Raw genomic sequence first — 14,625 nt, 5'->3', positions numbered from 1 at the left:
CACAAATGTCTGGACTCCAAATGGCCCTGTCTTAAATCCCCCACCGCTGGGATTCCATTCTGCCATGATGGGTCATCAGTGTCTAATTGATCTCTTCTTATTGAATTGTCTGACAGTCTCAAAGAAAAGACATGAAGCTACACAACAGGCAGCACTGCATATTTTATTTGGCGAGATTTACATCAGAAGCCCTTCCAGAGGCAAACCCAAAGAAAATTTGTACCTTCTTTGGAATTTAATCAGCTACCTTTCACTTGCTAAGTGAACATGTAAACCATTACACTATAGAGTAATTTAAATAAGATTTAAAAATCTTAAAAGTTCAGTCAGGTCACACAGGCTTACTATAAACCTGGCTGAACTTACAGTCAGCTGATACCTTTACATGCATCCAGTTGCGAAGCAGTTGCTGAACATCTGCCAGCCATGCAGCCTTTCATGCTGTGTCTGACTAAACCAGTATCAGTTGTCTTATCACTGTTCTCCCAGCTGACTATTTTCCATTTATGTATTCACTTGAAAACGTTAGGAACTGAGCCAAACTGCCAAATATAAATGACTGAAAATATAAACATGATCTTTTTTTCAATCTTCTTTTGACTATAGTGTTACTGGAAAAACTGCAGATGTTCCTTTATGTTCACGAGCACTACCAGTAGAGCCTGGTAAAAATAAATAAATTTTTTCTCTTCTTTTATAAACACTAATCCATTGTCGTGATTGTGTATGTGACGAATAAAGCTTGTTTGTTTGTTTTTGTTTGTTTGTGGCCACATCATTTGGTAACATGCAGTACATAGATTGCAGGACTCGAGAATTGTCCAGCAACACTGAAAATGTGAGCCCTTTTTCACACAGTTCACAAAGATTTCATTCAGAACTTTAATGAATTCATGGAGATCACATGGGTGAAATGAGCACAATCTCCTCTTAACATTTGACTTCAAGATCAGGAGATGCCTACAAGAAACCTATTAAAAGGCATCTGTTCAAGTTACTGATTTCATTTTCAAAATGGTGCTCAATGAAAATTTTGTTCCATCAATCTCTTGCATATTATATTATAAAGCCTTAATATGTAGAATGTAATAGTATAAAGCAATCCCATCGGGGGGGGAATGCAGACGTGGATTTTGTTAACTAATGATAAGGTACTCTAAAATGGCAGCATGAAAGGTCAAAAACTTCATATTTATGGGTATTACCATGTAGGTCTATAGAGACTCATGTGTTTCAAATGAGATTTAATTCATGCTTGACTTGTAATCTAAATGTCAAACTCACATTTTACACTGCCATCCGCCAGGCTGGAAACTCATGAATCGCTATTTCTTAACATCTACTGATGTATGTATTTTTAGACCAAGATCTGGTCCGGCCTTGATTTGAATTGACACACTCCACATTTGCAGGAAGAGGGAAAAAGGCAGGGAAAAAGTGATGAGATATTCACTGACAACCCCTTCACTTTTCACCAGTTTTGGAGTCGTGTGATTGAGTCCTACACCTAACAATTCATGACAGTATCTAAGTCTCATAAGGTTGTTGGGGACTATTTGTAAATATAAAATAATGCATTCAATTTTTTCCCAGAAAACCATGTGTTAAGAGATGTATTCTTAAACACTTCTTCAGTTGAGAATCAGAGAGGAGAAACACACAGTTTTACTTGCAGCAAGGGCAGCCACAGAGCACTCGCACTGAGAGTGAGAGCTCTGAGACTTGCGCCGTGTCACTGCCCTGGTCTTTATTTATACATCAGTGGGTGTTTGTTCTTTACATTGGAATGTGGATGTTTGGGTGTGTGTATGTGTGTGTATGTGAACCCATAAAGTGACTTCCTAAACCTGCTGGCCTGGAAGTCCAGCAGTTCATCTAAACAAAATGCACTTAGAGTAAAACAGATATAGCTACGTTAATCCTACCGTAAAACAATAAGACAAGGTATGTCCTTTCCCATGCTCCCAGGATGTGGGTGTGGATATCAGAACACTCTGGAATGCACACAACGTTGTTACAGACTTCCTAGGATGGGACATTCTTTCAATATGCCAACAACTATATACTTCTAAACACAAATGATTACATGCAGCATTCTACCATATGCAAACTTATATTATTAAAAGGTTATGCTGACTACTAAATACAGTACAATTTTCCATTGACATTCCCTCCTGTTGTCAGTGTAACTTTTAAGTGAGATATCAGTATGTAACATCTTGTTGTACATTTTCTGTCACATCGTCATTAATCACACAAAGTCTTCATGGTGCAACAGGTCGGAGTCATCATTATCATTTGTCACGGCTATGTATGCAGCAACAGTGGAAAATATTATGCGGTTAATCATGAGTTTTAGACATGGCAGGATACATGTTACAAAAACACAAAATAAAAGTAAAAATACTCCAACTCCGATGAGTAGTCTTTTTAGCACCTGTAACCAGGAGCCAGTATAAAGCCAAGAAAACCAGTCACTTGTATCACTTACATAGTCCTGATTTTGGGCCTGCTGGATCTCTCTCAAGGCATTCAGGGCGTCAGTCATGTTTGATGAGTGTACATTGTCTGGTATGTAAGTGCAGCAGGTGTTGTTGAAGAGGACACAAAGTCCCCCTTTCTCTGCTAGTATCATGTCCAGAGCTACTTGATGTTGCATCACTGCAATCCGTAATGCATCGATTTCCTGATTCTGCTGTTCGTTGATCTTACACGAAGCGTTCAAGAAAAGTCCAAAACGGTAGTCCAAAGTTTCAATCCTCAGCATGTTTTTTCCAACTCCAACCCAGGGGAACAATGAATGGAGTACTTTCTGTCCGGTAGTCCATAATTTGAATTCCTTGGGCACGTCGCTTCCCCATATCGGATCATGTGGTTGAAGTTTAGGGAACGTTGATCTTCTTTTCCGGTGTGCTGTAGAAGTGGTGTTTACTGCAGTCATCCTGAAAGTGTGATCTGACAGGAATATAGGAGCACATGTTCCTGTCCAGCCTGGGGGCAATATGAAATATGCCCGTTGTCCACATAGCCAGGCCATTCCTTGCACCCAGTACGTGCCATTAGAAGGTCCACTCATATTCACAGGGGCGCCCTCTCCGTGGCCTGCAGTTTGGACACAGTTTGTGGTGTTTCCAACGGGTATGTTACCTTTCTCTTGTTGATAACACATGGAGTGGTTCTTCCCTGGCAATTGGTCCAGGAACACTGGGAAGTGGATAGATATATTCCGGTTTATCACATTAAAATCGATCCAAAAGAGTTGATCACATGTTCCATTACTAAGTCCAACAGCATGTGAGATTGTGTCGTTGATGGTGATTTGGCTGTGTTGAAATCCAATGCCAGCGAAGCTAGCTGCACACTTTGCTTGAGTGTTGTTCATATATTCACCATACAGTGTGGGGTGTGTCGACGTGCTGGGCATATGAGAACAGACATAACAGTCTGTATTTGCCGATTCTGCCTTTGTCCTGTCGTGAATATAACGGTACCAGGCATTGTTCATCCACGGGTGGATGTGATCTTGTGTCATGTCTCTTAGGTGGGAGTTGTCGTGCGTCCATCTTTTCCGTCTGCCTCGTAGCTCAGCTGTTGTTGGCGTCAGCTGGGGTCCTGTAAAGGTGAGCATCATAGTCAAGGTAACCAAGAGGGTCCACCTTCTCATGGCTGGCACAGGTCCGTCACACCCTACTGCTTGGTTACCTTAGAGCTGGTCAATGGCTGGAGGTTGAAGTGCGAGCAATTCTCTACGGGCGCCCAATCAGCACTTCCCCCTCACCACTGAAGCAACCAAGCGAGGGTGAAACTTTCCTTTGCTAGTTGACTTCTGTGGAGGAAGTGGAATCCTCTGGGACCTCAAGCTTTTTGCAGTGGCTCTGATGTATCCAGGAGGGTCTCTCTGCTATTTTGCAGGCCGTTGGAGTGGTCAGAAGCACTTGGTATGGACCCTCCCACCGTGGCGAGCTCCAATTTTTCCTTTGGAGTACTCGAACAAGGATCCAATCACCTGGCTTCAACCTGCAAAAAATAGGTGAAAAAGAGTCTTGCGGCAGTTTATTGTTTAAAACAACTTCTCTGTTTGCTAACAATTGAGTCATCCAATCCGCCAGAGTGGTTTCACGGATTGATTTATCTAGTGGCTCACTAGTAACTGGTAATGGAAAAGGTCGCCCATGTATAATTTCAAATGGGGACAGTTTGTTACTTCCTTGTGTTATTCTCATCCACATTTTGACCAGGCCTACACATTCTGGCCATGGTCTGCCAGTTTCTTCCATTGTTTTTCTGAGCCTTTGTTTTATAGTGCCATTTGTTCTCTCCACTAATCCTGCACTCTGTGGATGGTAGGCACAATGATGTTTTATACTGAAACCTAGTGCTTCAGATACTTTGCTGATTACGTCATTTACAAAATGGGTTCCATTATCTGATCTTATCAGAGTAGGAATACCATATGTTGGAATGAAATGGTTGCATAGACACTTTGCGACTGAGATTGCGTCTGCTTTTTTCACTGGGTAGATTTCTGGCCATTTTGAGAAAACATCGATAATTACTAAAGCATATTTTGAGCCCTGACACTCATTCAATTCAATGAAGTCCATATGAATTGTATGAAATGGGTGAGGTGGTGTAGGAAAATGTCCTCTTTTTGGTCTTAAGTTACCTTGGGTATTGTGTTTTTGGCAGGTCATACATGTTCTCACATATTCTTTTGCTGAAGTTTCAAAATTTAAAGTATGAAATTGTTGATTTATTATGGAGATCATCCCTCCGGTTGAAACATGGCTTAAGCCATGGCTCACTAGAGCGGCTGTTTTGTGTAATGATTTGGGAAGAATGGGTTTTCCTGCTATTTTCATTATGTCATCAGTGTCTAGTACTGCTCCGTGTTTTAGCCATTGCCTTTGTTCTTTCGATGATGCTGCTTTTTGTTCGTCCTGCAGTACAGATAGTGGAATAGTGTGATTTTCATGAGTTGTTAATAAGACTGTGGTTGCTATGGCTGCTGCTTTTGCAGCTCTATCAGCAAAATTGTTTCCCTTAGTAATTTCAGAGTCATCCTTCTGATGTGCTCAGTGTTGGGAAGGTTACTTTTAAAATGTATTCCACTACAGAATACTGAATACATGCCCCAAAATGTATTCTGTAACGTATTCCGTTACGTTACTCAATGAGAGTAACGTATTCTGAATACTTTGGAATACTTAATATATTATCATGCTGTTTACAGCTACATGAATGTCCTATTGCTGTGATTTATTACTGTTACTGAAGGTACGTCGTACGAAACGTAGTAAAGGGACCTCTGGCTAATACGTCCGGTTCCCTGTCGGGCTGGTAGCCGAAAACTAGCTTTACTTTGTTGTCTGGGTCAACTTTGCTTGCGGGAGACAGAGAGAGGCGTTGAAAGGCTGCTCCAACGGAACTTATTTTTTCCGGAGGAAAACACGAACACAGTGTACAGTTGAGTCTTAATAGCTTACTTACAAATGGGCTCCTCAGGCACTCTTCTTGGCTGCTGTGGTTATTATTATATTTACATGCTTCCAGCTCCCGTTTTTGCTCCGTGACAGCTCGGACTTTTCCTTTCTCTCCCTCCCTCGCTCACAGACACATAACGGGTACGGCAGTCCATTCTCCCTGCAGCACGGACTACACTGCCCATCAGGCTACATGCTTTAGAGCTATGCCTGTAGCATTCTGCCTTTTAGCTTAGCACAACAACAACAACAACAAAAAAGCGCTCTCTCACCCAGGAAACACGCAGAGAGAGAGCGCGTCACCCTGTAACCATGGCAACCGTAACGCTGCCGCCTGGAACAACAGAACGTAGCTGTCAAACAAACCCAAATAATCCTGACCCGCGACAATATGAAACAGGAAAGTACCGCCGTGTATTCCATTTATTTCAACAAAGTAACTGTATTCTGAATACCACCTTTTTAAACGGTAACTGTAACGGAATACAGTTACTCATATTTTGTATTCTGAATACGTAACGGCGGTACATGTATTCCGTTACTCCCCAACACTGGATGTGCTGCACATTTGCAAATTGCTAAATGTCGCGGTAGTTGTACTGTTTGTAACAGTTGCTTCAGTAGATCTGCATGCTGAACTGGGTTTCCAGAGGAGGTAACCATTCCTCTGTTATCCCATATTTTGGCAAAATGATGAACTGCTGCAAATACATACTGGCTGTCTGTGTGGATGTTAATATCCTGTCCTCTATGTATTTCACATGCTCTGATTACTGCGATCAGTTCTGCACTCTGAGCTGAATGCGTGTGTGGCAAGGCTCTTGCTTCCACTATGGTGTCTATTGTGGTTACTGCATATCCTACACAGTTACGCCCTAGTGCATTTTTTGATGCTGAACCGTCAACAAAGATGTCAGTAAAACCTTCTTGTGGTATACTGTAAATGTCAGCACGTGGTTTAGTTTCCTCTTCTAATTTTTCCACGCAACAATGTGCTTTTCCCTCCATGGGTGTTGGCAACAATGTGCTAGGATTTAAAGGTCCACATCTCACTATGTTGATGTGGGATTGTGAAAGCAGTATGCCAACATAGGAGAGTTGTCTCGCGTGTGTTAAAAAAGGCAAATGTGCTTGTAGCAGTATAGAAGTTACTGCGTGTGGTACTCTAACAGTCAGAGTATGTCCTAAAACTATGTCAGCAGATTTTTGCACTGCCTCTGCAGCTGCTGCACATGCTTGTACACAGGTGGGCATTCCTGAGGCCACTGAATCAAGTTTGCTTGAATAGAAAGCTAGTGGCCTTTGTTTTTCTCCAAATGATTGTGTCAATACTGCTTTCATGTATCCCTTTGTTCCGTCTACGTTTAAGTAGAATGGTTTGTCATAATCTGGTAATGCAAGCACAACATTAGTTTGGAGCATGAGTTTTAGTTTAGTAAATGCTCTTTCTGCTTCTGGTGTCCACTGTATTTTATCTTTTAAAGCAAGATCTTTTCCATAGATTAGGTTTTGCAGTGGTTGCACCTGTGCCGCATATTCGGGAATCCACGCCCTGCAGAAATTGCATAACCCTAGAAAACTCATCATCTGTTGCTTAGTTTGTGGCTGTGGTGCATTTTGTATGGCCTCTTTTCTTTTGTTTAAAAGTTTTCTTCCTGCGCCTGAGAGGGTGTGCCCTAAGTATGTTACTTCAGGTCTCCATAATTGGAGTTTACTCAGAGACACTTTATGGCCTTGCTCACCCAAGTGACGTAACACAGCCATAGTATTTTGTTTACACCCTTCCTCTGTGTGGCCAGTCACTAAAATGTCATCTACGTAAAGTAGGAACTGCCCTCCTGCTGGCAGGAGGCAGGACATCATTGATTTCTTTAAAGCTTCAGCATAGAGAGTGGGGCTGTTTTGAAATCCCTGAGGTAACCTAGTATAGGTGTATCTCTGTCCCTCAAACGTGAAGCCGAACAGATATTGTGAGTTAGGATGTAAAGGCACTGAGAAGAAGGCATTTGATAAATCTATCACTGAGAACCATTGTTCTTTTGGGGTGACTTGATTCAGTATAGTGTGAGGATTTGCTACTACTGGTGGTATCATTTCAGTAATTTCATTTATTGCTCGCAGATCATGTACCAAACGATACTTTCCAGTATTAGCTTTCTTGACTGGGAAGATTGGAGTATTGCAAGTAGCAGACTTGGTTTTTATTAAAATTCCTGCTTTCTCCATATCCTTTATCACTGGCTTAATCCCTTCTGTTGCTTCCTTAGATAATGGGTATTGTGGTCTAATGGGCCTGTGGGATGAAACAGTCTGTACTGTTACTGAGTCTGCGTTTTTTATTAATCCCACATCAGTTGGTCCATTCGACCACAATGTAGAAGGTAAACTTTTAAGTGCTGGCTCTTCTTCCAGCGAGAGAATTTCTCATTCTTGTGTACTGTCGTGCAGATGAGCGTTGGGTGTAGTTCTTATCACCCAGCCAAGTGTGTATCTCATGCACCCTGTTCTTTTACCCTGTGCCCAACCCTCTCCCTCTGTAGGTGTATATTTATCATTTTCTACCTTTTGCAGGATGTCGCCTAATTGATACCATTGTGTACCTGCTGTTTTTGCAACTGACACATGGGGTTTTGTGATCCTGTTTAGTTTTTTTACTAGGTCTGGTTGGATCACTGAGCACACTGCATTTCCGTTTTTTGTAACATATAAGTGTTGCAAAGTCAAATATGGGCTTTTTAGGCTGTGCACCTGTTTATCATACAGAGGATCTGGGCCTGGGGTTTGTTTATAACGCAGGGTGTTGTGATACTCAGTTGGATTCATTTTTTCAGCACTTGCGGGGAGATGTTTTTCAGCTGCTTCTTTGAGCTGCATAAGCGGTGGCAAACCTAATGACCAGTAGTAGTTTGGCTCTCCTTTTCCTTCCCTCTGATACGGGTCTTCCTCCGCTAACATTATTTCTGCTATCATGCCTGTTTCTGTGGGGACAACTCCTATCCCTAGTTTTGTCATTGCATCTCTTCCTAGTAAGTTTACTGGGCAGGTTGAGTCTATTATACATGGCATGTAACAGGAACGTTGACTGGGTTTATGCAAAAATGTCAGTGGCATTGTTAGTGGCTGGGTTTTTACATGCCCTGACGCTGTTTTCACCATTACTACTTCTCTAGAAAAGGTTGTGCATGGGGGCTCTACCTTAAGTACTGTTTTACAAGCTCCTGTATCACACAACACTTGCAACTTTTTTCCATTTACATAGACCGTAAGTGTTGGCTTTCCGTCCAGTAAACTTACTAGCTGATGAACGTTATATACTTCAGCTTCATCCTGTTCTGAATTGTTTTGTTTGTTTGTTAACGCTTTTACTTCTCTTTCATCTATCTGGCTCTCCCTGTCATCTGTCTGAGTGATTGCAGTTAGTCATTCTGTGTCAGGCGTGCTCTGGGTCTTACAATGGCGTGCAAAGTGACCTTCTTTCCCACACTTCCAGCATGCAGTACTAGAGTCACCATCTGCGGTGTATGTGTATCTCTGTCTCCCTCTGCCTCTTGCTCTTCCTCTATACATTCCTCTCCCTCTCCTTTGACCTCTGAAACCTCCCCTGTAACCCCCACTCCCACTAAAAGCTGTAAAAGCAGTGTCAGTGTCTAGGGCAAAAACTGAGGCCTTCTCTTTGTTTTTCACTACTGTCTGAGCATGATTAGCATATTGAAGCGCCTCATCTACTGTGCCTGTATCTTGTGTTACCCAATATTTTTCTACATGAGACCTAATGCTTGGCAGTAATCCTTTAATAAAAGCACGTTTAAATTGTTGCTGATATGGTGATTGTGGGTCATCAGCATAATTTAGACCTGAGTTCTGTCTGAAAACTGGTCTCAGCCTGTCCATATATTCATTTGGGTTTTCTGTGTCACTCTGTTTAACTTGCCCTATTTTACCATAGTTGGCTCTTGGCGCTAGTTGTTGACGGGCCCTATCAAACACAGGTATTAATGCTGCTTGGAGATCAGCATGACCTGGGGGAAACGCTCTACCATCTGGTAGGGAGCCGGTAAAGTCTCCCCTAATCCTTCCCCAGGAGAGCCCTAGGCAGTCCTGGAATAACTGCATTACCTCGTGACCGTTTAGATGCCACTGGGTAATTACTTCACGCACGGCAGCTTGCCATGGTTCGTACCCTTCTTGTATTAATGGAATGCCTTTTATTACATTTTGTCTGTCTTTATGTGTCCACGGACGGTACACAAGAATTGTGGGTCTGTTGTCCCTGCCTCCTCCCTGACCATCACCTAGAAGTGTGCCATATCTGGGGTTTGCTACTTCAACTAATGGACATGCTAGTGTAGATGGCGGTGGTGGTGGGTCTGGGTGTGAACCACGACCGTCGCACTCTTCTCCAGAGCCATAATCAGATCTTCCTGGATGAAAATCTGTTTCATGCTTGGCTAACATTGTTTGTGCATCCTCATATGCATTTTCAAATTTAATTTTCATTTGTCTTGTCCATATGGGAGATCGTTTAAAACGAGATTTTGGTGTAATGCTGGTTGTTTTTTCTGCAGCTGGTGTGGAAGGTTGAACAGAGGGGTTTAAAAGAGAGTTATGCGGGTCTGTTAGTGGAGGTCTTTGTTCAGCACGTGCCTGCTTTATAGTTTCATCATCAGGGGTTATTAAAGCTGCTGCTAATTGTTTTTTCTTTTCCTCTTTCTTTTTTTTGTTTTCAATTCTCTTTTCAGTTTCATTTTCCCATGCTTGGAAAAGTCTATACTCTTCTTTACGTTTTAATTTTTTCTTTGGGTCTTTTGTTGATGTAATTTCTTGTTTCAAGGCAGCTCTCAGCTGGGTAACAGCTGAGGGACTGCATTTCCCTTCCCAGCTGCGGTTTTTAGCTTTTCGTGGATTCCTCCACCTATTTGCACTTATTTTACCTGCTCCGGTTTGTTGTTTTTCTAACCATTCCTCATCAGTTGTTAATTTTACTTGTTTATTCCCCATTTTCAAAGATTTTGCTGGGCCGTCACTGGCACGCTTGACTTCAGAGTGGTTTACTGATACGGCCTTCGACTTCACCCTACAGGTGAAGCGGTACCAGCTTTATGAGACGAAACTCAACCGTTCTCCTTTGTCACCAATACGTGAGCCTCAGCAAAGAAAACAAATAAAATAGAAGTAGTTCAGCAGCTTATTGTGCTGTAAAATCAACTTACTTCCAAACACATACACACATAGACATTTGCGCGCTTTTACAATTTGTCACGAAGTAATTACGGCTACCTCTAAAACCTAAGTCTAATTCAGTTCCTTTCCGGCGAACCCAACCTATTTTATTCTTCTATTTTGTTTGTTATTTTAAACCTTTGCGGCCGTTTTATATATCAAAATAGTGTTTCTCACCCTCGGACGTCTCACTGGTGATTCGGATCATCAGACTGAATCCCACCGCCGTGGACCAGACTAAAAACACCGGCCCGAATCCGAATTCACGGTCCGGGTCTTTTCGGCCTCGTCTAAGAGAGCTGTGCACAGACTTCGGTGCTGGCTTCCCACGGCGTCAGGAATCAGTGCTGGATCCTGGAACAGAGTCACAGATAATAGTTCTGATATTTTCTGATCCGGCTCGAAGGACCAAAACAATGTTAAGAGATGTATTCTTAAACACTTCTTCAGTTGAGAATCAGAGAGGAGAAACACACAGTTTTACTTGCAGCAAGGGCAGCCACAGAGCACTCGCACTGAGAGTGAGAGCTCTGAGACTTGCGCCGTGTCACTGCCCTGGTCTTTATTTATACATCAGTGGGTGTTTGTTCTTTACATTGGAATGTGGATGTTTGGGTGTGTGTATGTGTGTGTATGTGAACCCATAAAGTGACTTCCTAAACCTGCTGGCCTGGAAGTCCAGCAGTTCATCTAAACAAAATGCACTTAGAGTAAAACAGATATAGCTACGTTAATCCTACCGTAAAACAATAAGACAAGGTATGTCCTTTCCCATGCTCCCAGGATGTGGGTGTGGATATCAGAACACTCTGGAATGCACACAACGTTGTTACAGACTTCCTAGGATGGGACATTCTTTCAATATGCCAACAACTATATACTTCTAAACACAAATGATTACATGCAGCATTCTACCATATGCAAACTTATATTATTAAAAGGTTATGCTGACTACTAAATACAGTACAATTTTCCATTGACACCATGTAAGCAAGAGACAATCCACATGGACAGCAAAGGGAAAAAAGCATTTTCTTAAATGCTGAATCTAATTCAAGAGATGGAAACATTTTTTTAAAAAGTGAAGATAACTCGCTGACTCATAGTATTTTTATAAATGTGACAGTGAAGTATGTTGAAGTGAAACACATTGTGAAGTCAGTGCTGCTGCTGAACTTGAGGCTCGCAGTCAGTTTTCATTTGAACAACCTCTGCTCTGCCATCATCACAGTGTCTGTCCCTGAAACACCCTGCAGGACACAGCCATTCATCACACCTGACACAGACACATGCTCAGAGAGAGGGAGAGAGAGAAATACACACAAAGACTTCAGTTACTCAGTCACATGACTACCAGCCTGGTACATGATCAGTCTGTTACCAAAGCATCTTCTTCAATCTCCTCTTCACTGGCAGCTTTATTTTCTCAGACGTGCTTGTTTTCTTAGTGGTTTTGTGAACCTGAACATGTTTCTGTGTTTAAACAGTAGCAGCATGGCCCCATGGAAATGTGTCTACCACTTTGTTCCAGACTGAATATTTCCACAACAACTGGACTGACTGTCTTATTAGTTTGTTTTAGGAAACGTGTTTCCTTGATGATCAATACCTTTCAAATCAATTCAGTTTTCTACAGTACCAAATTAAAACAACAGTCACCCCAAGAATCTTTATATTGTAAATATATTGTATTATTGTATAATACAATAATACAATAATATATACAGAGAAAAAAATAACAATCATATGGCCCCCTGTTCTGTCCTCACTGGATGTGGGCGTGATTTAGCTTATCCAGTTTGACAGACAGTGAACAGAATGAGAAGAAGAGAATGCTTTGAACTCAGATTCTTCTTTACTTCGATCTGCATCTCCAGTTTACAATGCCATCTTACTTAAGGCTTCTTATACATGGTATCCCTTATCCATTTTCATTGTCTCTCCTTTCTCTTTTCTTTTTTCTTTTTGTAAAACTAAATAAACACAAAACAGATAATTACCTTCTCATTCACTGAGCATACATAATGTACTAATTGAAACGTAGTTTTAATGACAACCAGCAAAAACATAAATCTTAAGGTTGCCTAAATTAAACATAAACATCACCTTCAGTTAACTAGCATTATTGCTCATAGCAAGTTAGCAAACACATGCTAATATACAGTCGCTAGCACACAAATAGCTTTACAAATGAGTAATGACCACACAGCTGAAATAGTAACTCAGTATACTCAATTTACACATGCATCACAAATCAGATAGTTAAGGTTATAATACATAATGGAAACTTACAGGCATGCGTGGGCAAAGGTTTCACCTCCACTGAGCACTTGTAGCAAACTAGCTGGGCATAACAACTTCCCACGTACCAACTGTGGCCACAAGAGAGTGCCAAATCATACAAAAAAAAGCATATTACCATATTAAAGTTATACCAACACACCCCCTATGAGCAAGCACTTTGGCGACAGTGCGAAGGAAAAACTCCCTTTTAACAGGAAGAAACCTCCAGCAGAACCAGGCTCAGGGAGGCTGGTTGGGGTGAGAGAAGGAAGACAGGATAAAAGACATGCTGTGGAAGAGAGACAGAGATTACTCTGATGGACTCTGGAGATCTTTTGTCTAGGGCCATCAGCTGAATTCACACTCACCCAGTGAAAATTTTCAGTACTTTCTTGATGCTTAATGATTGCAGATTTTAATTCAAGCATGCATGGTCCCACGAAATGAAAGCTGTTGATTTTAATAAATCATGAGGATAACATTTACTAATTCAGTAGCTGGGCCCACGTCCTCATTTTATGTTTGACAGCATTTTAGTAGGTAAAGGTGAATGGCTTGGACATGAATTGAGTTGCGGTTTGAGGAAGGCCTCGAATGGGACTGGTGGCGGCTCCCGGGCCTGGCAGATCCCCGTGTACTAAATAGTTAAAGAATTGAAAAGGGAGGGAAAGTGGGGCACAAACGAGAATGAACAGCTTGTAGGGCTGGGGGAACCTGTATAGATGAGAACCGGAAGGAGCATGTATGGAGGCGTGGTCCCGCTCCTGAAATTCCAATACTTAATCTCCAAAACGCTGCCAAACATAAAATGAGGACGTGGGCCCAGCTAGTGAAAAATGCTTCTTGGATTAAACATTTACTTATAATATATAAAGTCAAAACACCGAACAACACTCAGCAAAAGGTACTGTAAGCTATCTGGACCCTGTGAGGCCCCTACGGAACAGACTTGCTATTGAAAATCTTTTGGATGCCTAATAAGACTGGAATCTCAGGTGTTGGGAATCTGAGCTGTAGCGCTTTTTCATGTTGCTTAAACTGTTCATGAGCAGTTTTTGCAGAGTGGTGTGCCACACTGTGCTGCTGGCAGAGTGCTTGCCTGACTAACAGTGGTAACTTGTGGGTAATTTCAAACTTCAATTCATGCTGACTTGAGAGGCATCAGTTATAAAGTTTCTTTTAAAGCCATTAAGGGTATTATGTAACAAAGTATTTAAAAACTGGTAAGTTCCTTAATAACTGTGGCAGGGAGTCCTTCGTGGCGCGGCTGTGGGGGAGGCTGACACACCTGAGCTTGATCAGCTCATCACACCTCCCCTATATTAAACATGCTGGGACCTGAGGTTGATGTTGTTGTTGTGTGTAGGACACAGCTGAAAATCTAAGGCCATCTCTAAGAAGTGACAACCGGAATAAAGAAGTGTGTAAAGAGTGAAATATGTTGCTGGGTCCATCGTCACTGCCACAATAACTTTATATTTAGAGATGAAAGTCAAAATTTCATATTTATTGTACTGAACATTGCCTTCCTGAAGACCCTGGAAGAAAATTCCCGGTGTGACTCTCCTCATTGGCTGTGCCCCTTTCTGTGGGGAGTTTGTGAGTTGTCCTTGTCCTTGTGTGGGTTTCCTCTGGAAAA

The 14,625-nt window shown here is 41.8% G+C and overlaps 1 protein-coding gene and 1 long non-coding RNA gene across 2 annotated transcripts; both read right to left on the bottom strand.

The window, feature by feature from the left end:
- Nucleotides 1-3,795: 3,795 nt before the first annotated feature.
- Nucleotides 3,796-6,195, bottom strand: LOC112842581 (uncharacterized). The gene is made up of 2 exons (XM_025899377.1): nucleotides 6,041-6,195; nucleotides 3,796-5,071 (listed from the first exon to the last, which is right to left on the bottom strand). The coding sequence occupies exons 1-2, from the start codon at nucleotides 6,144-6,146 to the stop codon at nucleotides 3,816-3,818; spliced, it is 1,362 nt and encodes a 453-aa protein (XP_025755162.1). The 5' UTR covers nucleotides 6,147-6,195; the 3' UTR covers nucleotides 3,796-3,815.
- Nucleotides 6,196-12,457: 6,262 nt separating this feature from the next.
- Nucleotides 12,458-13,061, bottom strand: LOC109195114 (uncharacterized). Its single transcript, XR_002056788.2, has 2 exons — nucleotides 12,996-13,061; nucleotides 12,458-12,676 (listed from the first exon to the last, which is right to left on the bottom strand). It is a non-coding gene; the product is annotated as an uncharacterized LOC109195114 (long non-coding RNA).
- Between the last annotated feature and the right edge of the window lie 1,564 nt (nucleotides 13,062-14,625).

This window comes from Oreochromis niloticus, linkage group LG17, assembly GCF_001858045.2.
Source record: "Oreochromis niloticus isolate F11D_XX linkage group LG17, O_niloticus_UMD_NMBU, whole genome shotgun sequence".
Taxonomy (NCBI): Eukaryota; Metazoa; Chordata; class Actinopteri; order Cichliformes; family Cichlidae; genus Oreochromis; species Oreochromis niloticus.
This window is presented reverse-complemented; position numbering and strand designations above follow the sequence as displayed.

Bases quoted from the DNA above. Each gene is read 5' to 3' on its own strand.
- LOC112842581 (XM_025899377.1), bottom strand. From the start codon at position 6,146: ATGGTTACCTCCTCTGGAAACCCAGTTCAGCATGCAGATCTACTGAAG. The intron at 5,072-6,040 runs ATCCAGTGTTGG...AACACTGAGCAC, and splicing joins AATTTGCAAATGTGCAGCAC to ATCAGAAGGATGACTCTGAA.